We start from the raw sequence: 24,657 nt of genomic DNA on the forward strand, positions 1-24,657 counted from the left end.
TTTGGTCGTTGGTGTATGGATTAGATATAAAGGATATGTAATTTTGTTTTCATGTAAATAAGTCATGAATGATTACTCATATTTTTGTAATCTTATGAGATATTTCATGCTAGTTGCCAAATGATGGTTCCCACATGTGTTAGGTGACTCACATGGGCTGCTAAGAGCTGATCATTGGAGTGTATATACCAATAGTACATACATCTAAAAGCTGTGTATTGTACGAGTACGAATACGGGTGCATACGAGTAGAATTGTTGATGAAACTGAACGAGAATGTAATTGTAAGCATTTTTGTTAAGTAGAAGTATTTTGATAAGTGTATTGAAGTCTTTCAAAAGTGTATAAATACATATTAAAACACTACATGTATATACATTTTTACTGAGTCGTTAAGTCTTCGTTAGTCGTTACATGTAAGTGTTGTTTTGAAACCTTTAGGTTAACGATCTTGTTAAATGTTGTTAACCCAATGTTTATAATAACAAAAGAGATTTTAAATTATTATATTATCATGATATTATGATGTACGAATATCTCTTAATATGATATATATACATTAAATATCGTTACAACGATAAACGTTACATATATGTCTCGTTTCAAAATCATTAAGTTAGTAGTCTTGTTTTTACATATGTAGTTCATTGTTAATATAATTAATGATATGTTTACTTATCATAATATCATGTTAACTATATATATAACCATATATATGTCATCATATAGTTTTTTTTACAAGTTTTAACGTTCGTGAATCACCGGTCAACTTGGGTGGTCAATTGTCTATATGAAACCTATTTCAATTAATCAAGTCTTAACAAGTTTGATTGCTTAACATTTTGGAAACATTTAATCATGTAAACATCAATCTCAATTAATATATATAAACATGGAAAAGTTCGGGTCACTACAAATTGTTAGACAGTTATTGACCAACATATAAATATAAATAATCAATATAGGTTCGTGAATCTGAGGCCAACCCTGCATTGTTCAGTTCCGTCATATGAATATTTTTACTACAAAATATTGTATCGTGAGTTTCATTTGCTCCCTTTTTAAATATTTTTGCAATATATATTTTTGGGACTGAGAATACATGCGCTACTTTTATAAATACTTTACGAAATAGACACAAGTAATCGAAACTACATTCTATGGTTGGATTATTGAATCGAATATCACCCCTTTTAGCTTGGTAGCCTAAGAATTAGGGAACAGACACCCTAATTGACGCGAATCCTAAAGGTAGATCTACGGGCACTAACACCACCCATAATGAAAAATGGTATGCTTTAGTACTTTGAGTTTATATTATACAGATGGATTTCTGTTTTGGGGATATTCTATATGCATTATGTTAATATCGGTTACCAGGTATTCAATCCATATGAATGATTTTTAAACACTTGCGAGTGTATGATTATTGGATAAAGGAAATCTTGTGGTCTATTAAAATTATGGAAATGAATGATTACGATAAACTAATGAACTCACCAACCTTTTGGTTGACACTTTAAAGCATGTTTATTCTCATGTATTAAAGAAATCTTCCGCTGTGCATTTGCTCATTTTAAAGATATTAATTGGAGTCATTGATGGCATATTTCAAAAGACGTTGCATTCAAGTCGTTGAGTTCAATAAAGATTATGATTAAGTAAATGACAGATTAGGTCATTTATAGTTGGATATTATGAAATGGTATGCATGCCTGTCAACTTTCAATATAAAAAAAGTTTTTCTTTTAAAAACGATTGCAATGTTTGTAAAATATATCATATAGAGGTCAAATACCTCGCAATGAAATCATATGTTATTGTATTCATCCTTATGGATTAGGACGGGTCACTTCATGTATTACCCAACTACTAGAGTATTATTTTTTGTCTAAAAAAATTGTTCAAAATCTGCGAAACTCAGCGCCCCCGTATTTAACCCTATTTTATTTTCATAACCATAAAATCTAATAACAACTTTCAATCAAACTTACTTGAATTTATATTTTAAGGCTACTACTACTTATGTGTTCTTATATGGATATTTTATGTAGCAATGTATACTGTTTTATGGCTTTTGCATTTTATTTCCTATAAGAAGTTGTAAGGTTTTTATCAAGTGGGTAAGTCATTGTAAACCCATTTGAGTATTTTGTAATGTTTGCGATTCTTCACTGATTTAGTGAAGTTTTGCTATTAATATATTCCCTTGGTTTTGGTAAAAAAATAAAAGAAAAGAAAATTAAGGGTAAATAAAACGACTAATAATGTAACTTGTTAGACAATATGAGTGCCGAAATAATAGTATTCAAAAACCTAAAGGACTAAAACTGAAATTCTGCCATAAACACTTGTTTCCACTCCAGTCGAGACTGAAATTCTATTCACCCCACATTGAATTATCATTTCTAGCTCACATTGCAGATGATGCAACAATCAGTTTTCTAGGGTTTTTATAGTGTTCGAATCTAATGCGGATTTGAATCATGATGATAATCAGTTGTTGCATTCCGTTGCGAGACACATCTGATCGGTATTCTGATCGATGCTTCAACTGGTTTCAATGTCTCTCCGATCCTGGTAATACATACAACCTGATTTTATATGTATATATGTTTAATTTCTTCGTATGAGTTTATATTGATAAATGATTATTTCTCAACGGAATTCGGTATACATCACGTGTTTAATTTTGGTTGCAGGTAGACGATCTACGTTGTGTATGAAATTAACACTAGTGGTGCTACATCTTATTTTCATCGGTTTTATTTTTATTTTTGACGATGAATTCCTTGAACAGTTAAAGAATTGGTAATGGTAAGCACACTATTAGCTAGGTATTGTATCAGTTATGTGTTGGAACAATATAATTAGTGGTTAATTTGAATATACTTCTTAATATTACGCTCGTAGTTAGTAAATTAATTCGGTTTTGTTTGTGCAGTTTGTGTAATTTGGTCGGAATCTGAAAAAGTTGCTAATTGCAGGCATACAGTGGTGTATTTGTTGTTATTTGTAGCTACAGTATCTCAATATTTTTTAACATCTGCTTCTTCTCCAGGGTAAGTAACAAAGTAATAATAAGGATTGATGTATCTATTTATAAAGCTATTGTTTCATATTTATGATGGATGGATATGTATTCATTTAAATCAGGTATGTGATTGATGCAATGAGAGATTTGGCTAGGACTGATGCCTCATTAAGGACATCCGAGATATCAAAGTAAGCACCTGCTTAAATTAATTTGTTCATCTTTAAGTTAAAACAGTTTTTAAGGTGAAAAGGTAGTTTTAATGGATTGTGCTTGTGTTTATGAATGAAACATTGGAGTATCTAATAGTTGCGGTGTTGTTTTTGTATTTATATATATGATTAAAGGAAAGAAAAAGTGCTCCAAATTAAAAATGGAAGTGTAGTTGTGACAATGGAAGACAACCAATTGGGAGAAAGCGTTTTAGTTGATAACGGAATGAAGTGGACAGAGCTCGTGATGGACCTGTATCCTCGTGGAACATCTGTCAGGTAAACAAGAATTATTTTATCTTTTCTTTAATAGATGACACATAATACATATACATATAGTATAATTCACAGGAACTCCTTATTTAGTGAATCTTTCTGTGGTACCATTTGGAGAAAATATTATGCCAAAGAAGATTCCTTACGTGACGAATTCTGTTTGTTTTTCAGGATGTGCACCTGCTCCTGCTGTAATGTGGTGCAGGTACCTTTCTTTTTTAGAATTTTTTTTTTTTTCACTTGCTTAATTTGGTTGGTAATATGTGAACTACGTTATGACCAAGGCTTTTGTAGACTCATGGTTGCGTAATTTAAGATTCAAATATGACTGATATGGCAATACATAACTGAGATCATGTATCTAGACAGTAGTCACTTAAATTTTTTGTAGTGATCCAATTAATTAACAGTGTGAGTGTTACTTTATGACAGCCTCCAAGAACAAAACATTGTTATGACTGCGACAAATGCGTTCTTCAGTTTGATCACCATTGCACCTGGCTGGGAACCTGCATAGGACAGGGCAACCATTGCCGGTTTTGGTGTGTACATCTTTTTTGCTTCATGAAATTGATTTGCTTCATACAATTGCTTGGTAATATCCCTATTACCTTGTATGTAATAACTGTGTAGTTTTTAGGGTGTTCATCAATTCGGTTTTCGGTTTTATTATTTTTTGGTTTGGTATTTGTGGTTAAAAATGTTTTGAGACGCTGATTAAAGACCGGACCGAACCATTTATTGCTCACCCATACTAGTTTTTAAACTGTAATTAATTCAATATTTTCTTGCTTTTCAATATATGATATTTCCACTTTACATCTACTGGGTGCCGTCTAGTTATCTTTAGTTCATTACTCAGTTCACCCAAACTCGACTCGTTGCTGTTCATAGTTACCTCTGTGCCTGCTATTGGAGATGTGCCTGTTGCTTGTTTAAGGAATGTAGCCTGTTAAACTTAGTGAATACATCTTTCTTTAAGGAGCTTAAGAGTCTTTAGAGATTTTCATCTCAAAAACATCTCAGCATTAAGTGAGTTACATATTAGTTTATTGGTACTGTTATGCGTTGATGCATAGCTTATTAGTTTGAGCATTAAATGACTGCAACTTCCTGCCTAAAACTGAACCATAGAAGTTTATTTCTGGTTACTTTACTTACATTCACCAAATCTGTATACGCATAATCCACTAAATCTGTTCTTGATTAGCCTCCTTAGAATAAGTTACCTCAGCTTCATTACAACCTGTAGAAGGTTTTATATTGATTGAAAACTATATAGACAGAAACAAAAGAATCTTGTATATGCTTCTGTGTGTGCGTTTTTCCATACTCGAGGGAACTTTCGTAACAATATTTTCACTTAGGGTAATGATTGACAGGTGGTACATATTTGAAGAAACAGCTTTATGCGTCTGGACATGCATCTTATATGTCGAGTATCTACAAGATCATGTTACAGATGCATGGTAGGTTGTAACCTCTAAAATTCTATGTTATGTGAGGAAAGTAGGTGCCAAATTTAACGTTTTTTTGTTTGTTTTCTTATCAGGTTGATTGATGTGATTGTTATCATAATGCTATCTGTGTTGTTAATGTCGCTAATATTCCTCGTCCTTCTACTCATATTTCATAGGTGAGTACTCGGTCTTCAAACAGTAATTAAACATCTATATATTATAATCTTTAGATAACTTTTACAATTTTACTCTTACAAATTAATTGATTGTCATAAATGTTTGTGCATACTACTGTTACTCTTATTTTGTAGTTATCTGATCATGACAAATCAAACTACATATGAACTGGTGAGACGACGTCGTATACCATACATGAGGTTAGTCATTGCAACTCGTGTCTTAATGTTATTGTTTTGTATATTTAAACTCTAAATATGATCTCGATGTAACACACGTGGCTCATTGGCATATATGTGTTTCACTTCTATGTAAATTCTGATAGATATGTAAATCAAACAAAGAAATTACAAGTGTAATGCTTGTAAGGGTTAAACAAATGGTTAATTATCTGTTGATTAGTTATAATTATGGTTTAAAATTCAACATGATGAATTAGAGCTTATGTGGCTCATGGAAACCGGTCAACTATATGGATTTCCCTATAAGTTTTTTTTCTCTTGAGACTTGGATGGTTTTTTATTGGGTAGAAAGGTTGGTTACGTGAGCTTATAATCTAGAATTCAAACCACACAAGATCGAATTTTTGGTCAATTTAATGTGCAGATCGGTTCCTGAAAGGGTTTATCCATTTAGTAAAGGGGTTTGTAGAAATTTGTACAATTTTTGCTGGGCAAGAACAAGCATATACAGAATGGAACAATTAACAAGTGCAGAAGAACTTGATCAAATGTAGAAAGGGTTTATACATGTTTGGATCTTCTAACTTGTAGATGTTGCTGAGTTTGTGCTGGACGACACAAGTTTGTTGTATCATATTATATAGACACATTCCATACTCTAGTTTGTTTGATTTTTTACAATCAAATGTTTTGACAGCATTCGAATACACATTCTTATGTGATTATGTTTTGCTGACTTCCTGTTGTGAAAAGCAACCGAGACTTGTAAATAGAGAAACAACCATCGACGTTTATAGGAATGTGCCTTTTACTTTCTTCATTAACTACTTAAGTTAATTTTTGATTTGATTACATATGAATGAAGAGAATTCATTTAACAACATTTGAATAAACGAATTATCTAAGTAAAAAAAAAATAAAAATGCAAAACAAAAGTAAAACTCGCTCCCAAGAGCGACCCATATCGAAATTTATCTGCTACTATATATAGTTTTCTTTCCATATTATATCTGATCTAATATCTAACCAGAAGGCTCGTCATTTGACGATACTATTTGTGCTGCTTGATAGCATCAAATGAGCCGCAAGTGTATCATAATCTGGCAGTTTAGGATGAAAGTGCTGACCTTGTTTCCCAAAAGGTACACTGTTTTGGTGGACCTAGGTTCATTTCACTAAAACGATTATGTTCATGTTCCATCTCGATTTCCTCAACATAGTCGGACTCTGATTCATCAAACTTGACAGATATAACTCGTGGATGTGCACTGTTGGTGTCTCTTTGAGTAGGCCTGTCTTCTTCTTCTTCTTGACACATCTTGTTATAATCTATTTCAGGTTGCTCATCACAATACGGCGCATCAAACTCAACTCAAGATGTAGATACATTATAACTGTATATCTCTTGACCCTTGGGACCGCCTGATGAACCATGATACCTCTCAGAATTTAAATAGTTGCAAGGTCGCAAGCATTCGTTGCGACTTGCATGGGCTTTTTTGCAATATGATTCTTTGAGAGTGTATCGTTATAGTTTATCCGGGAAATGGGCGTTATAGTGTAAATGTATGTTTCAAAATATCAGTGATCGATTCAAAAGAAAGAGAATGATGCATTTGTGATCCAAATGGAAGTTTAAAATGCTGCTACGTTAGTCTTTGCTTTTGGGCATGAGAAGTTATACGTGACTTGATCAAGTATAGGATTACGAATCAGTGTTTACATAAAGTGGGTCACGAGATTCACATTTACATGTAATGATGGAATTATTGCAATTGAACCATTGAAAATTTTGGATAGGAAATTAACCAAAAGGAACAACAAGGAAATTACCTGAATACAATATGGTGCAGTGAATTTATCTTATTCCCAGTCCATTTCATTTCTAAAAATACGACTCATAATAACACTAGCTTTCAGTTGTTCTTAACACTCTCTCTTTCATTATGTAAATCATTAGGTTAGTAATCAACATCACTCGGTATCAATTTTATTGCTCTGTTCTAAGATATGGGCTTTCAGAATGTTACTCTGTTTTTCTTCAATTTAAGTGAATCGAGGAAGAAAACGGTACATACTAGTTAACCAATAAATTAGGATATAAGGACTTTAAAGCATACGTTCAAAAATGTGAGTGAAAGTGAAAGTGTGATACTTTTAATATCTACGATGTTGTTGTTAATAAGATAATGTAAGTTATATTGTCATACTATATATACTTCTACTGACAAGTTATACAATGATATTGGGCCCGACTAACTATATGTATAGCCTATAACTAAGTGAATTTGGCCAGACAATGTATTAAATATTAATCATATCACAAGAATGCTAATAATTAACAAAACAGATCGATTCATCATGAAAAAAATACATATAATTATATAATACGCAACTTACAATGCATACACGTAAACAAACTAGTTACAATCGGGAAAAGAATAGTTACACCTTGGGGTTTTCATAGTAAAGAGTACGCTTTGTCGGCTTGAAGAGGTATCTGGAACGATATGTTGATCGAATTACATCGAAAAACAAACCATACTGTAACATCACATACAAGAAGACCGGTATCACAGCAAATACACCGATAAGGATTGGAATCCATAACAAACCCTTATGGTAAAGTACAAAAAAACTAACGCTAAAAGCAAGTGTCATGGTTGCTATGGAAAGGAAAAGAGTTAATAGACCTAAAATCAGCTTTCGGGGTAACGATTCCAAAAAATCACGCTCGGCATAGCGAGACGTGAGAATAGATAAGAACATAAGAATTGAAGCTGAAGACGAAAATAGAGAAATGGCATCAGAGACAACAAAAACCATAAAGGTTGCTTTGGATATGAAGAAAGGGATACCAGTGTTTTGGTTATAACCACCGGGAACAGTAAAAGCAGCAGCAAATACTATGGTTGCAATAAGAGCTGCGACTACCATACATTGATTTGCTGTTTCTTTCATCCATTGTTCACCTTTTGCGACTAGTTCTTTGTGGTCATCTGTGAATAACTCATACGGTGTTAGTCCATCTTTGTTCTTACGTTCTCTATAAGAAGGTGGAATCATACCCTCTACTTCCTACAATACAAAGTTAGTAGAATAGTTATAGATTACTTTAAAAAAGAGTTAATGTCATAAATTCAAGAAGCATGGAAGGGAATATATGTACCTGGAACCAAAGTAGTTCACGCTGCATCTGCAAAGCAACTCCGGATACATCTTGAAGTCTCTTTCTCTTTGCAGAGTTCCCAACTAAATGTAACATATTGTTATCATTTTCGTCTTTGAGAGGAGTTATCATATCCTTCATTGAACCTATTTCGTACAATAGGTTGTAGATACCTTCATGGCGATGCTTGACAGCAATGTGAAAGATAGTTTGATTGTTATCATTTACCTTCCAAATGAGATCGGGATATTGATGGATGAGCTCAATTAAAAAACTAGCATTGCCTACTTCGGCAGCAATAAAAAGGACCCGAGATGAGTAAGTGTCCTTTTCAGGCTTTGGGAGTATCTTCTGGCTTTCAACACCCAAATCGTCCACACATTTATGAATGACTTCTTTCAGTTTCTGAATTAATTGATCCTCATTTCGAATTTTTTTGATCAAATTATGTGTTTGTCCATGCATGCTTACAATATGTGTGGATATTAGATTGTTTAGTTCTCGAGCTTGATATTCTTTACCGTAAGATGTCTTGTTGTCTGGCTTCGTCATCGGAATCGGACCACTTCTGATTATGTTATGGGTTTCATCATGCATGTCTTCAAGGTATTTAGTAATGAGAGTTTGTAGCTCGATAACTTTATTACTCGATTCTTGTAACCGACTGATAATGCTATTGGTTTCAACTTTCATTTTTGCAACATGTTTAGATATAAGTACTTGTAGTCGCGTAGCTTGAACGGACCATGATTTGTTCTCTTTCTTAATTGAATCTTTTGGCCCTCTGAGTATATTATCAATTTCCACCTTAGGCTTCTTCGCAATATCTTCCCAAATCTTTCTTAGCAACAACATTGCTTTTGTTTCCTTTTCAGGAGCTCCCATTTTCAGACCAAAGAATGCAAAAACTGAAAAATTATTGTTGACAAAAATAGATATTTATTGTTCACTTTAACCTTATATCCAAATAATAATAATAATATGATCGTTAGCTTTAGCTAGTTCTCACAAGACTTCGGAGTTTGGACTCGAGGAAAAGAGATGTTTACCCCAAATAAAGAATCTCCAGATGACATTGGATTTTGGTACAATAAACACATTAGGTTTGCGAGCCAAAGCTACAAGTGTACTCCCGTTGCTTGCTACTTCCGGGCGCTTTTCTCTTATACGTAGTGCGATATCTAAAGGAGATTAAAAAATATCACCAACTTTAGGAAGCATTCATAACAGGAGTAACAAATACCAATTCAGAACAAAATTTCATAAAGTTTTTTAAATGGATAAACAGAGAGCCTGTGAGCATTTTTAAGGAGTGTTTGGTCTTCATCATGTAAAAACCTATAAATTTAGGTTATATATTACATGATGACCACAATAAGCTAATACTTATAAGTACTAACTACTAAAACAGATTGAAGTGCAATTAACAACATATATGCACCGATTTACAAAGCTAGGAGTGAAAGTGTATGTACTAGAGAGTATAAGTGTATTACCGAAAATTTCATTGTCGACGCATTTCTCAAAAAGCCAACGTCGATTTTCAGGTGTCCAACAATCATCATCCAAATTCGAATTTTCGTATATATAATTGGCTACATCATAATGTCCAAACAAGACAGCCGCATACAACGGCAACATCTTCGCTCCAGCACCAGCTATTGTCAGCAAGACCCTGTTCCTTTCCATCATTATCTTAACCGTTTCAACGTTTCCAGCGACTGCGGCTAAGTATAGAGCCGTGTTGTGGTTTTTATTTTGCAGCTCCAAGTCTTTGTTATCCATCATATCAACCAGATTTTTGACAAAATCAACCATCAATTTGGGATCACCTTTTGCTGATGCAGCAACATGAAGTGCAGTTTCTCCATTTTCAGTTATACTATAACGAACCAACTCTTTCTTCTCATCTAGAATGGCTTTAGCAGCTTTCCAATCACATTTGATTGATGCTTCATATAAAGGGACGCCAATTTTGAGGTATTCCAATCTGGGTCCTTTAAATTTAATTCCAATGCAAATAGTTAGTACTATACCTTGTATATATGTATTAATATAAATATAACTTTAAGGAAACTCCAGAAATGCGATTATAAATTTATAGGGTAATTACCTTGAACTAGATCCATACATGGCAGAGTAGGTGGTAGTGGATTAGGGATCGGTGGCGGAGTTATTTGCGGAATCATCTGGATATACAAGATTTAAATGCGCGGATAATAGTAATATTATTAAGGATAATTGCTTCAGTGTTTGATTTTAAATAGCGATTATTATGTGTCTATGATAGATGAATGAAAACAGAAAAGCCTTGAAATGTGAGTGAGTAATTTGATCTGCAATCTAAATATGGGTTTATATATATGTATACAGTCTTAATTGCTTTATTAGTCAACGTCAACGTCTAGTGTGAATTTGTTTTAGTCATTAAATATCTATACTAGATGATGATTTAACAAAACAATTATTATTAATTATAATGGAATATTGTTATGCATGAATTTGCGTGTGACAGTTGGATTATTAATAAAAAAAAAAAGACTTGAAATCTTAAACCAATAAGAAAGTATTTAAAAAATAGGATAATTAATTTGGATTAGTAATAGAAAAAAGACTTGAAATCTTAAACCAATAAGATTGTTGAAGACTACGACTTTGATCGGGACAAGAGAGATGTATGGAAATGGTCATTCACATCTAACGATAACTTTTCCACCTCAATTATTTATGATCAATTTTATTCGGGTAACTCCTCTTATGAAACTATGCACAATATTTTTTTTTTTTTGAAAAGCAAAAATTATTATTATTAATGGAAAATTAAATTACAAGTCCCTATACACATCTATACAATTGAAATGGAGATACATATTGTAGGAATCTATTTATCGAGGGTAGCCGACGGATACTATAAAAACTAAAGAGGGAATAAGAACTTGAAATGTCAAGCCGGGGAAGAGAGAGGAACAGTGACGATCAAGCGCCAACAAAGTTACTACAGACTAACCCGATTAATCAAACCCTCAATAGAAGAAATGGTATTCGATGGCTACACATGAGTGTAAGTATTGTATTAGCCGATACCGACACGATGTGGAGGATCCGCCACGAAGAAGGAAGGATTAATGAGCCATTGATGCCACATGATTGATTTCTTTTTGCGCAATCTTTTGGAAATCCAGCTATAACTTTGAGTTTGAATTTCGGAGAGAATCGAGGCGAGGGACCAAACTTTTTTGGAAAATACTTTTAAGTTTCTATGTTTACAGATTATGTAGCATGTAATCCATTTGGTTGCTTGTCATAGTGAAGATCCGTGTTTGTTGAGAGCGAAGGCTTGATTATTGATAATAGCATCGTTTAAATTGGAAATTATTGAGATGTCTTGGGCCCACCAATCTAGTACGTGTTTCCATATTAGAGCCGATTTTGGACAAAGAACAAGAGAATGCTCAACGGATTCTATTTCCGTCTCGCATAAAGGGCACAAGATGGAGTCGAGATCAATGCCACGTTTGTCTAATTCGTATCGAACCGGTATCTTTTTTTGAAATGCTCTCCATATGAAAATGAAGACTTTTTGGGGGAGTAGATTGTTGCGAGGAATCGTCGTGTTGAGAGCGTTACCACCAAGCTTAAGGGAGTTTATCAAGTGTGCCATAGATTTGGTGGTGTAAGTACCCGAGGGGTCAAGAGTGCATTTCCAAGGGTCAGGTTTGTCTGATAGTGTAATGGAGGATACAATATTGTTTAGTTCCGATAATTCGTTGAGCACACGGCCGTTTGGAGGACGTGTCCAACACCAATTACCAAAAGGAGTTCCGTTGATTTGCGTGATTCTTTCAGCGACAGTTGCTTCTTTGTTGAGCTCGAGCATGTATAACCTGTGAAAAAGTGTGCTGAAGCGTTCCGACCCAAACCAAATGTCATTCCAGAATTTGATAGTGTCACCATTTCCGAGGCATTTTGTGATGGCGGATGAAAATGAAGTCCCGGAGTTGTTCGCGACTTTGCCAGCTTTAATGATTTCTTTCCAAACTGTGCGACCTGAAATATTCCTGCAAGAAACGTTAAATTCCAACCCCCCCCTTCCCGTAGATACTAGTGATAATTTTAACCCAAAGCGCATTTTCCTCGTTTTTAAAACGCCACCACCATTTGCATAGTAGTGAGATACTTTTGCTAAAAAGGGAGCCCACATTTAACCCACCATTTTCGTAAGGAAGAAGTATTTGATCTCATTTTACCCAATTAATTTTATTTTCTGAAGATGTCCCTCCCCAAAAGAATTTGCGTCTTTTAGCCTCAAGGAGGTTAAGGATAGAAGAAGGTGCATGAAAGAGAGAAAAGTAGTAAAGCGGTATGCTACTTAGTATGGATTTAACGAGGGTAAGTCGGCCGCCAAAAGAAATGGTTTTGGCCGCCCAATCGGATAGTCTTTTATCGAACTTTTCCACGATAGGGTGCCAAGATGAAGGGTGTGATGTGGGGATACCGATGGGAAGGCCGAGATATGTGAAAGGAGTGGTACCGGTGGAACAATTGATATAATTTGCCATTTCTTCGGTTTCAGAAGGGGAAGTTCCAATACCGTAGAGTTTGCTTTTTCGGAAATTGACTTTGAGTCCAGAAACTTTTTCGAAGCATTTAAGGAGTTTGGAAATGCTTTTGGCATTCCTTTTACTCCATTCCCCGAAAAAAATTGTATCGTCGGCATACTGGAGGTGGGTAACAGTAACATTATCGTTCCCGACGTTGATACCATGTATATGACCATTAGAAAGAGCACGTTTAACGAGGATGTTGAGGCCTTCGGCGACGATGATGAAGAGGAAAGGTGAGATAGGGTCCCCTTGGCGGATGCCTCTTTCAGGGGAGAACTCCGTTGTAGGGGAGCCATTAACGAGGATGGAAATGGATGAGGACGAAAGACACGCACGAATGAGATTAATCCATTTCTGGCCAAATCCCATGTGATGCATGGTATTAAACAGAAAGTCCCATTCGATACAGTCGAAAGCTTTTTCAAAATCGAATTTAAAAATTGGACCTTTGCGTTTCTTACGTTTAAGTTCATCAATAATTTCGTTAGCAATAAGAACGATGTCTAAGATGTTGCGACCTTTGAGGAAGGCTGTTTGTTCAACCCCAACGACCTTGTGAATGACTTTGGCGAGACGATTAGAGAGAATTTTGGTCAGAATTTTGTAATAGCTACCGATTAGACAAATAGGTCGGTATTCATTCAGACCGATAGGGTTAGGTTTTTTGGGTATGAGGGTGAAAAAAGAAGCATTATAGCCTTTGGAGATTTCAGAGTTGGTCCAAAACCATTCGAGTGCTTTAATGAGGTCGTGTTTTATAAGATCCCAGTATTTTTTTGAAGAATTTCATATTAAAACCATCAGGGCCTGGCGCCTTTGAGCTATCACAGTTGGAGAGTGCATCCCAGATTTCTTTTTCATGGAGTTCGGACTCGAGAATGAGATTATCCTGGGGGGAGATGTATTGAAGGTGGGGAGCATTATCGAAGGAACAGTGATTGCTAAGGTTGTTTGATTTGAAGAGATTTTTGAAATAGAGATATGTTTCATGTTTAATGATGTTTGGGTCTTCGATCCAAGTTCCATTAATGGATATGCCGTGTATGTTGTTTTTACTTGTGCGTTTTTTAATGTAATTATGAAAGTATTTCGAGTTTTCATCGCCTTCGAGAGCCCATTTAATTCTTGATTTTTGTTTTAACATATTAGTTTTAATTTTTTCTTTTTCAATGTGAGAGAATTTATCATTTAGCCAATTATTTTTCTCAGTTTCGGACAAGGGTCTATTTTCGGCTATAGCTTCCCATTCATTAATGGCATTAAGGTGATCTAGGATTTGGGAGTCGATGTTATCGAGTTGTGTACTATGTTTTTTGAGTTCCATTTTACATTTTTGAGTTTGTTACGGAATATACAATCAGGGCGGTTACCGATCATTGGAATTGACCAAGCCCGAGCAATGACGGAATCAGCACCCTTGAGATCGAGCCATGTGTTAAAAACGTGAATAGGTTTAGGTCCGGAGTCTGCGAATGTATTCCTAAGGAGAATGGGACAATGGTCCGAGAGGTCACGATCTAGAGTTTTGGAAGAGATGTTGGGCCATAGTTTTAAGATTTCATCGGAGACAAGGAATCTATCTAGTTTACTAAACTTCATTTTTTTATGCAGATTCGAGTGAATTTTTTCCCACCTAGGGGAAAATCGATTAGTCCGGAGTTGTTAATGAAATTGTTAAAATTGTTAGCCCAATGTTGGTTAAATTCGCAATTCATGCGTTCCGAAGTGTTTCTAACTTCGTTAAAATCGCCAAAAATGATGAAAGGGAACGTGAGAGAGTTTACGAGAGAGGTAAGTTCAGCCCAGAGTCTGGGTTTTTTGGAAGGGGAGTGTGGGCCGTAGACATTGACAAGAGCAATCTTCGAATCGTAACCCGCCCATGATCCGCATATTGCCAGGAAAAATTCTCCTTCAATAGCATAATCGAAGGAGAATATGTTACAGTCCCAAATCGTAATGATTCCCCCTGAGGCACCGACCGAATCTTTTTGTACAAATTTGAAATCCGAATTACCCCAGAATGATTCAATAATATTATCTTCGGTTTTTTCACATTTTGTTTCTTGTAGTCCTAGAATTGTGGGTTTCTCCTTATTACAAATACGCTTTAGCCAACTAATTTTACCCATTTGCCCAATACCCCGGATATTAAGAGAGATCGTACACATTTATAACAAAAAGTAAAGACGAAAGAGAAGGAGCGAGGTTACCTTGAGTTCCAACGGATACCGATGCTTTGTCCGAATTCATTTGTGTCCATGCTTACGTCTTTTGATGAGCTTGATGAAGTTTTGCCACGATTTGTTAATTGTGAGAACCTTAGTTTTTGTCCACTCCGGGCGAGGTGTTTGATGTATAGCATGTTTGATCTAGGACGGTTTTTTGGGTTAGTGTAATGACCCGCACTTTTTCGATCAATTTATACTTATAAGATTAATATTTACATAAATTAAACCTTACCAACATGATAAGCAATCCAAATTGTTGAGACTTATGTTTTTGAAATGAGTTTTACACAACGTTTGACCGTCTAGTTTGACCGATGATATCACGAACTATACAATATATGATAATTATACGTTTGTGTATATATATGTATATATACATATTTAACATGATTAATGAATGTTTTAATATCTCATTTTGTATTAATAACAATAAGTTATAAGTATATTTTGAAACTACTAACTTAAGTTTTCAAAACGATAACCATACGTAACGTTATTTGACATAAATACTTATAACCTATAATGTTTATACATATATCGTATATGTAATGTATTTAATCACTTTTAAGGACTTAAATACATAAAATCATATAAGTGTATTCACAAAAGATAGCTATATTTGAATCCTCATTCCATTTTTCACAAAATTTCTATACGTATATCTAGAGTATTTGTACTCGTATCATACCTAGCTTCTATACGTATTTACTATTGGTATATACACATCAAATCAACTTTAAATCAATCCTATATCTGCCCTCATCAAGAGGGAATTCCTTTTTGACATTTACCTTCAATAATTATACAAGAATACAAGTTAAAACTTTGTCTTTGTCTCCCCCCATGATCACGCCACCAACACCATTTATACAAGCATCCATTTCCAAATTTTGATTCATTTTTACTTCAAGTCTTTAGCTAAAAACACACACACACTCAAGAGCCTTAAACTCCATAACCATTCAGCAAGAAACCAAGAAGATCTAGCCATAGAAACAAGCCTTAAACACCATAAGAAAACCATACAAAAACACTTCAAGAAATCCTTCCAAGAACACAAGTTTACTTCCAATCTTTCATCCAATTCCATCACTCTTTTGGTTCTAGGTCTTTACTCCTCTTTTACAGCAATCTTGTCCAAGTAACTTGAGGTAGTAACTATGTTCATAACCTTATTCGATTCATATATGTATAGCTATCTTATTTTATGGTATAAAATTTAACAACAAGAATATAGTTTGAAAGTTTTCAAACTTGTTTGCAAACTAAATAGATCCTTCTAACTTAACTTTTAAAATACTTCAAGACCTGTAATATAACTTAAATATATGTTAACTTAACAAGGTAAAACTTGGTTTTTCAAAGAATACCTTAAAAACTGTTTTTACGACGTCGGGGTGCAACCGGGGACTGTTTTGGGTTGGATAATTAAAAACCATCTTAAACTTTGAATTGAAGGTTTATATTCTGGAAAAATGATTTTTACTATGAATATGATAACACATAAAAATTTCATGATTTAATTCAAAGTATAAGTATTTTTAGAAAAATGGTCATTAAATGATATTTTTGTAACAAAAATGTTTAACTTCATAAGTTTCACTAAAGTTTCACCTATGCCGTGTGATTTTGAATACAAACTAAGGTATTTACAGTTCATAGTCTTAAAGAGGGACTCGATCCAAGGAGATGGCAAGTTGAATCAACGAAAACGGAGTTGTAACGAAGAAACTATGACCGAAACAAAATTGGTTATCCAAGACTAGTTTAACTTCGGGATTAATTGGGAAAAAATTATATAAATCACATCTTTCTTAATTAACATGATATTTTATATATATGTACTCATAATTCAATTTTATATGGTTCAGGATCACCCGTAAACAATACGAGAAGATTAATCATAAGATCACATGTTTGTACGCAACACGTCATTTGACAACACCGGTACCGTGGGTCAAGATTAATCTCGACCAATACATATACGATGGGGGTTTTATTTATTTCATTGCGGGTTTATTAAACATCTAAAAATGAACCATTAAAATTGAATTACTAACATCGGAATGCTAACTACGGACTAAGGAATTATTCAAAGTATTAAAAGTATTATAAGTATATATATGTGACGATTATTTAAAAATGAATATATATTGATATATTATATATGGATAGGTTCGTGATATCAACCGGAAGACCAAGTCAAATTATATATATCTTCAAGACAACAGTGAGTATATAGTCCCACTTTTAAACTCTAAATATTTCGGGATGAGAATACATGTATTTTATGTTTTACGCTATGGACACAAGTAACTGAAAAATATATTCTACGTTGAGTTGTACCACTGGCATACTTCCCTGTAGCTTGGTAACTAATATTTACAGCGGTATTGTAAACGCGAATCCTGTTGATAGATCTATCGGGCCTGACAACCCCAACCGGACTGGACGACCAGTATTCAACGGTTGCACAGTACTTCGTTTTGTGACTACACTTGGTACGGTGTAGTAAGATTTCATAATAAAGGGAATATGCGACGTGATTAAATGTTAAGTATGGTTACCAAGTGCTCAACCACTTAGAATATTTTTATTAAAATGTTTATATATGAAATCTTGTGGTCTATATTTATATCGCTGCCGGCATTAAACCTATATCTCACCAACTTTATGTTGACGTTTTAAGCATGTTTATTCTCAGGTGATAACTAAAAGCTTCCGCTGCAACATGTTGAATTTAAGCAAGATCTTGAGTATGCATATTTGTGTCAAAAATAAAACTGCATATCCGAGGAATTGTAATGTAAAATATGCTAGAAATCGTATTGTTATCATCACATGTAAAGTTTGTAAGTCTAAGATTATCGCTAAACGATAATCATCTTTATATTGTCTAAAGCTTGTATTAATATAAGAGTTATGGTCTGTAATGTAAAATAAATGCAGTTGTTCTTTTAAAAATGTCGCATATAGAGGTCAATACCTCGCAATGAAATCATACGTTATCTAACTCGTTCTTATGGTTAAGGACGGGTTATGACATGTGGTATCAGAGCGGTGGTCTTAGCGAACCAGGTTTGCATTAGTGTGTCTAACTGATAAGTCATTAGGATACATTAGTAAGTCTGGACTTTGACCGGGTCTGATTTAAAAACCATTGCTTATCATTGTTGGTTAAAATTTATATGTAAATATTATGTAGTACTAATGGGTTAGTTGTTGTGTGATAGATGTCGGGCTCAAAACTTGTTATCACATTCAGCGACTCCGAACCAGAATCTTCAGATGGTGTTCCAGTCATTAACCTATCCGATGACGAAAATAATATCTTTGGGGAAGACTCACAAATTCCGGATGAACCGACTATAGAGAACCCGGAAAGTGAACCCGAGGAGGAAAGTGAACCCGAGGAGGAAAGTGAACCCGAGGAGGAAAGTGAACCCGAGGAAGAAATACAGGAAATTACAAAAGACGAGTTCAAACTAAGAAAGAAACGAAAGGCTAATGAATTAGAAAATTCAAATCCCGAGTTTAGTAAGGATGATGTGGCACCAACTTCACTAGACACTACCACCCCTATTCCCGCTATTCCTATTCGTTCTATCCCGGCATCCAGTTCTTCAGTCCCACAGCCAAAATATAGGCAGACAGCCAGGATAAGCGTTAAGCGATTCTTTGAACCTAAACGTCCTAGAAAATAGACCAAACGATGCGCTGCCATATTAAACCATGGGATCATATAATGTTTTGTATAATATTATTAGTGTGGTTTGCTTAATGTTCGATGTAAGATAAGCATATGTAAAATAGTGAAGTGTGAAATGCAATAATTTTCCATGGTTAAGTATTATTTGGGTGGTAGTAATTGATTTTCGTACTAAGCTATTAAGTATGAACTTTAACGGGTAGGTACTACCCTAGATATAATTATAAAATGCTAATAAGAAGAAAAGGCTTTTATAATAATAACTGGTTCATATTATTAATAAGCTATGATGTACTGTAAATACATACTACATCTATAATATTCCATGTGAATAATTAATTTTTTTTTCTTCATTCTTATTGAAGATTATGGCACGATTGAACCGAATGACGGAACAAGAAATCCAGGAACTCATCAATCAGCGAGTGAACGACAGAATGTTATGGGTCGAGGCTGTAAGAGCTGCTGCAGTTAACCCAAATCCTCGTGTAGGATGCACCTACAAAACTTTTCAAGCTTGCAAGCCCTCATCATTCAGTGGAACGGAAGGACCGATCGGTTTAACCCGATGGATAGAAAAGATGGAGACTGTGTTTAAAATCAGTGGTTGTGTTGAAAAGGACATGACCAAGTATGCATCATGCACTTTACAAGATAGTGCACTCACGTGGTGGAAAAATTATGTGAAGGCTGTAGGAGGAGATGTAGCTTATGATACTCCATGGGAAGAATTCAAAATAATGTTAATCAATGAGTATTGTCCAAGGAACGAGGTTAGGAAGTTGGAAGATGAATTACGAAGCCTGAAGGTTGTTGGTACTGAAATCACCAACTACAATCAGCGATTCATGGAATTAGTTTTGCTATGTCCTGAATTGGTTCCAACCGAAGAACGGAAGATTGAAATGTACAAAGATGGTTTGCCCAAAAAGGTCAAGGCAAATGTTACAGCATCGAAACCTAAGACAATTCATGAAGCTATAACCATGGCAAACGAGCTAATGGATCAGGTCATCATGGATAAGAAAGTATCCAATACTGATGTGAAGGTATCAGGTAACAAAAGAAAGTGGAATGGAAATTATGATCGAGGTAACCAACAACAATCTTTTAAGAAACAAGAAATCACGCAAGGTGCGGGTAGTGGTTTAAGCTTTGGGTATAAAGGACAAAATCCTTTATGCAACCGTTGTCACAAACATCACTTTGGTTACTGTAGTGTGTTATGCACCAAGTGTAATCGACAGGGTCATCTTGCTGAAGATTGTAGGGCTCTCGTTACAAATACAAATGGTACCAAGACTCCTGCCACTAATGCAAATAGAACTGCTTTGGCTACTGTTACTTGTTATGGATGTGGGAAACAGGGTCATTATAAGAGCCAGTGCCCGAATCCAGAGAAGAATATCGGACCTGCACGAGGGAGAGCATTTGTTATTAATGCTAGAGAGGCGTGTGAAGACCCGGAGCTTGTTACGGGTACGTTTACCATTAATAACTTATCCGCATCTATTATATTTGATACTGGTGCTGATAGAAGTTACGTGTGTAGAGACTTTCACGCTAAATTGAATTGTTCATCATTACCTCTAGATGCTAAGTACATGATTGAGTTAGCTAATGGTAAACTAATTAAAGCCGATAAAATTTTCCGTGATTGTAAAATAAATTTAGCCGGAGAAACATTTAAAATTGACTTAATACCCGTAGAATTAGGAAGTTTTGATGTAATAGTCGGCATGGACTGGATGTCCAAAGTAGGAGCTGAAGTTGTGTGTGCCAAGAAGGCAATTCGCATTCCTTGTAAGGATAAAATGCCGGTGATGATTTATGGAGAGAAGGGTAACTCAAAGTTAAAACTCATTAGCTGTTTGAAAGCTAAGAAGTGTTTAGAAAAGGGATGTTATGCTATTCTAGCACATGTTAATAAAGTCGAAAAGAAAGAAAAAGAGAAGTGCATCAACGACGTGCCTGTGGCAAGAGATTATCCTGAAGTTTTTCCGGAAGAGTTGCCAGGATTACCTCCATTTAGATCTGTAGAATTTCAAATAGATTTAGTACCAGGAGCTGCACCAGTGGCTCGTGCGCCATATAGACTTGCACCGTCTGAATTAAAAGAACTTCAAAGTCAGTTAAAAGAATTACTGGATCGTGGATTCATACGACCAAGTACTTCACCGTGGGGAGCTCCGATTCTATTTGTTAAAAAGAAAGATGGATCTTTTAGGATGTGTATAGATTATCGTGAATTAAATAAGTTAACTATCAAGAATCGGTATCCACTACCGAGAATTGATGACTTATTTGATCAATTACAAGGATCATGTGTTTATTCGAAAATCGACCTAAGATCGGGCTATCATCAACTACGTGTCAAAGAAGAGGACATTCCGAAAACTGCTTTTCGGACACGTTATGGTCATTACGAATTTTTGGTCATGCCGTTTGGATTGACGAATGCGCCAGCTGTATTCATGGACCTCATGAATCGAGTTTGTAGTCCATATTTAGATAAGTTTGTTATCGTTTTCATTGATGATATTCTTATTTATTCCAAGAGTGAGCAAGAGCATGAGCAGCATTTAAGGTTGATATTAGAGTTGTTAAGAAAAGAACAGCTATATGCTAAATTTTCTAAATGTGCTTTCTGGTTGAAAGAAGTGCAATTTCTTGGCCACGTTGTTAGTAGCAAAGGAATTCAGGTTGATCCAACAAAAATTGAAGCCATTGAAAAATGGGAGACTCCTAAGACACCAATATAGATACGCCAATTTTTGGGTTTAGCCGGTTATTATAGAAGGTTTATTCAAGATTTTTCCCGAATAGCTAAGCCGTTGACAGCGTTAACGCAAAAAGGTAAGAAATATGAATGGACCTCTGAGCAGGAGGACGCATTTCAAATACTGAAGAAGAAGTTAACTACGGCGCCTATATTGTCGTTACCAGAAGGGAACGATGATTTTGAAATATATTGTGACACTTCGCGACAAGGTTTTGGTTGCGTTCTTATGCAACGGAAGAAAGTTATTGCATACGCATCCCGACAATTAAAGATTCACGAGCGGAATTATACGACGCATGATCTAGAATTGGGAGCAGTCGTGTTTGCATTGAAGATGTGGAGACACTACTTGTATGGAGTTAAATGCACTGTGTTTACTGATCATAAAAGCCTTCAACATATTTTCGATCAAAAACAGCTGAACATGAGGCAACGTAGGTGGGTTGAGTTAATAAATGACTATGATTGTGAAATTCGTTATCATCCCGGGAAAGCGAACGTGGTGGCCGACGCTCTAAGCAGAAAGGAACGAGAACCAATTCGAGTACGAGCGATGAACATAAAAATTCGCATGAATCTCAACTCACAAATCAAAGAAGTTCAACGAGAAGCACTTACTAAAGAAAATATAGGAAATGAAATAATGAAGAAGTATGAGAAGCAACTCGTTATGCGGGAAGATGGAATTCGATATTTTGCAAATCGTATTTGGGTACCAAAGTTGGGTGGATTAAGGAAGTTGATATTAAACGAGGCACATAAGAAAAGATACTCGATACATCCTGGAGTTGGAAAGATGTACCAAGATCTTAAGACACATTATTGGTGGCCTAATTTGAAGACAGACGTTGCAACATATGTTGGGGAATGTTTGACTTGTTCCAAAGTCAAAGCAGAACACCAGAAGCCGTCAGGGTTACTTCAACAACCAGAAATCCCAGAATGGAAATGGGACGGTATTACCATGGATTTCATCACGAAGTTACCAAAGACTGCCTGGGGTTACGACACCATTTGGGTGATTGTTGATCGTCTCACCAAGTCTGCACATTTCTTGCCTATAAAGGAAACGGATAGAATGGAGAAACTATTACGATTGTATATAAAGGAAGTTGTTTCAAGGCATGGAATACCTATTTCCATTATATCCGATCGTGATAGTAGATTTACCTCAAAGTTCTGGCAAGCACTACAGGAGGCACTAGGAACTCGTTTAGATATGAGTACCGCATATCATCCGCAAACAGACGGGCAGAGTGAAAGAACAATTCAGACTCTTGAAGATATGCTCAGGGCATGTGTGATCGATTTTGGAAACGGATGGGATAAGTATTTACCGTTAGCAGAATTCTCGTATAATAATAGTTATCATGCGAGCATTGGAGCTGCGCCATTCGAAGCATTGTATGGAAGGAAGTGTAGATCTCCTATCTGTTGGAATGAAGTAGGAGATCGACAATTAACTGGTCCCGAGATCATACACGAAACGACTGAGAAGATAGTACAAATCAAGGAGAGATTGAAAACAGCCCGTAGTCGCCAAAAGAGCTACGCCGATGTTCGAAGGAAACCATTAGAGTTTCAGATCGGTGACATGGTTATGTTAAAGGTGTCACCTTGGAAAGGTGTAATACGCTTCGGAAAAAGGGGTAAACTGAACCCAAGATATGTAGGTCCATTCAAGATTATCGAACGCATTGGACCGGTAGCTTATCGACTCGAGTTACCGCAACAACTCGCCGGAGTACATAATACATTTCACGTCTCGAACCTTAAAAAGTGTCTTGCAAAGGAAGACCTCACCATTCCTCTTGAAGAAATTCAAGTTGACGAGAAACTACAATTCATAGAAGAACCAATCGAGATCATGGACCGTGAAGTTAAACGGCTCAAGCAGAGCAACATACCGATCGTTAAAGTTCGTTGGAATGCACGAAGAGGTCCCGAGTTTACTTGGGAGCGAGAGGATCAAATGAAACAAAAATACCCGCACTTGTTTCTCGATGACGCAAAATAGGTACAATTTTAAAATTTCGGGACGAAATTTATTTAACGGGTAGGTACTGTAATGACCCGCACTTTTTCGATCAATTTATACTTATAAGATTAATTTTTACATAAATTAAACCTTACCAACATGATAAGCAATCCAAATTATTGAGACTTATGTTTTTGAAATGAGTTTTACACAACGTTTGACCGTCTAGTTTGACCGATGATATCACGAACTATACAATATATGATAATTATACGTTTGTGTATATATATGTATATATACATATTTAACATGATTAATGAATGTTTTAATATCTCATTTTGTTTTAATAACAATAAGTTATAAGTATATTTTGAAACTACTAACTTAAGTTTTCAAAACGATAACCATACGTAACGTTATTTGACATAAATACTTATAACCTATAATGTTTATACATATATCGTATATGTAATGTATTTAATCACTTTTAAGGACTTAAATACATAAAATCATATAAGTGTATTCACAAAAGATAGCTATATTTGAATCCTCATTCCATTTTTCACAAAATTTCTATACGTATATCTAGAGTATTTGTACTCGTATCATACCTAGCTTCTATACGTATTTACTATTGGTATATACACATCAAATCAACTTTAAATCAATCCTATATCTGCCCTCATCAAGAGGGAATTCCTTTTTGACATTTACCTTCAATAATTATACAAGATACAAGTTAAAACTTTTTCTTTGTCTCCCCCCATGATCACGCCACCAACACCATTTATACAAGCATCCATTTCCAAATTTTGATTCATTTTTACTTCAAGTCTTTAGCTAAAA

The 24,657-nt window shown here is 35.1% G+C and overlaps 1 protein-coding gene and 1 pseudogene across 1 annotated transcript; one reads left to right on the forward strand and one right to left on the reverse strand.

The window, feature by feature from the left end:
• Nucleotides 1–2,486: 2,486 nt before the first annotated feature.
• LOC139861418 (protein S-acyltransferase 10-like) lies at nt 2,487–6,666 on the forward strand (annotated as a pseudogene).
• Nucleotides 6,667–7,679: 1,013 nt separating this feature from the next.
• On the reverse strand, nt 7,680–10,822 carry LOC139861719 (uncharacterized). The gene is made up of 5 exons (XM_071850216.1): nt 10,624–10,822; nt 10,007–10,507; nt 9,560–9,691; nt 8,511–9,418; nt 7,680–8,419 (listed from the first exon to the last, which is right to left on the reverse strand). Exons 1-5 carry the CDS (start codon nt 10,697–10,699, stop codon nt 7,787–7,789), a joined length of 2,250 nt encoding a protein of 749 aa, XP_071706317.1. The 5' UTR covers nt 10,700–10,822; the 3' UTR covers nt 7,680–7,786.
• Between the last annotated feature and the right edge of the window lie 13,835 nt (nt 10,823–24,657).

This window comes from Rutidosis leptorrhynchoides, chromosome 8, assembly GCF_046630445.1.
Source record: "Rutidosis leptorrhynchoides isolate AG116_Rl617_1_P2 chromosome 8, CSIRO_AGI_Rlap_v1, whole genome shotgun sequence".
NCBI lineage: Eukaryota > Viridiplantae > Streptophyta > Magnoliopsida > Asterales > Asteraceae > Rutidosis > Rutidosis leptorrhynchoides.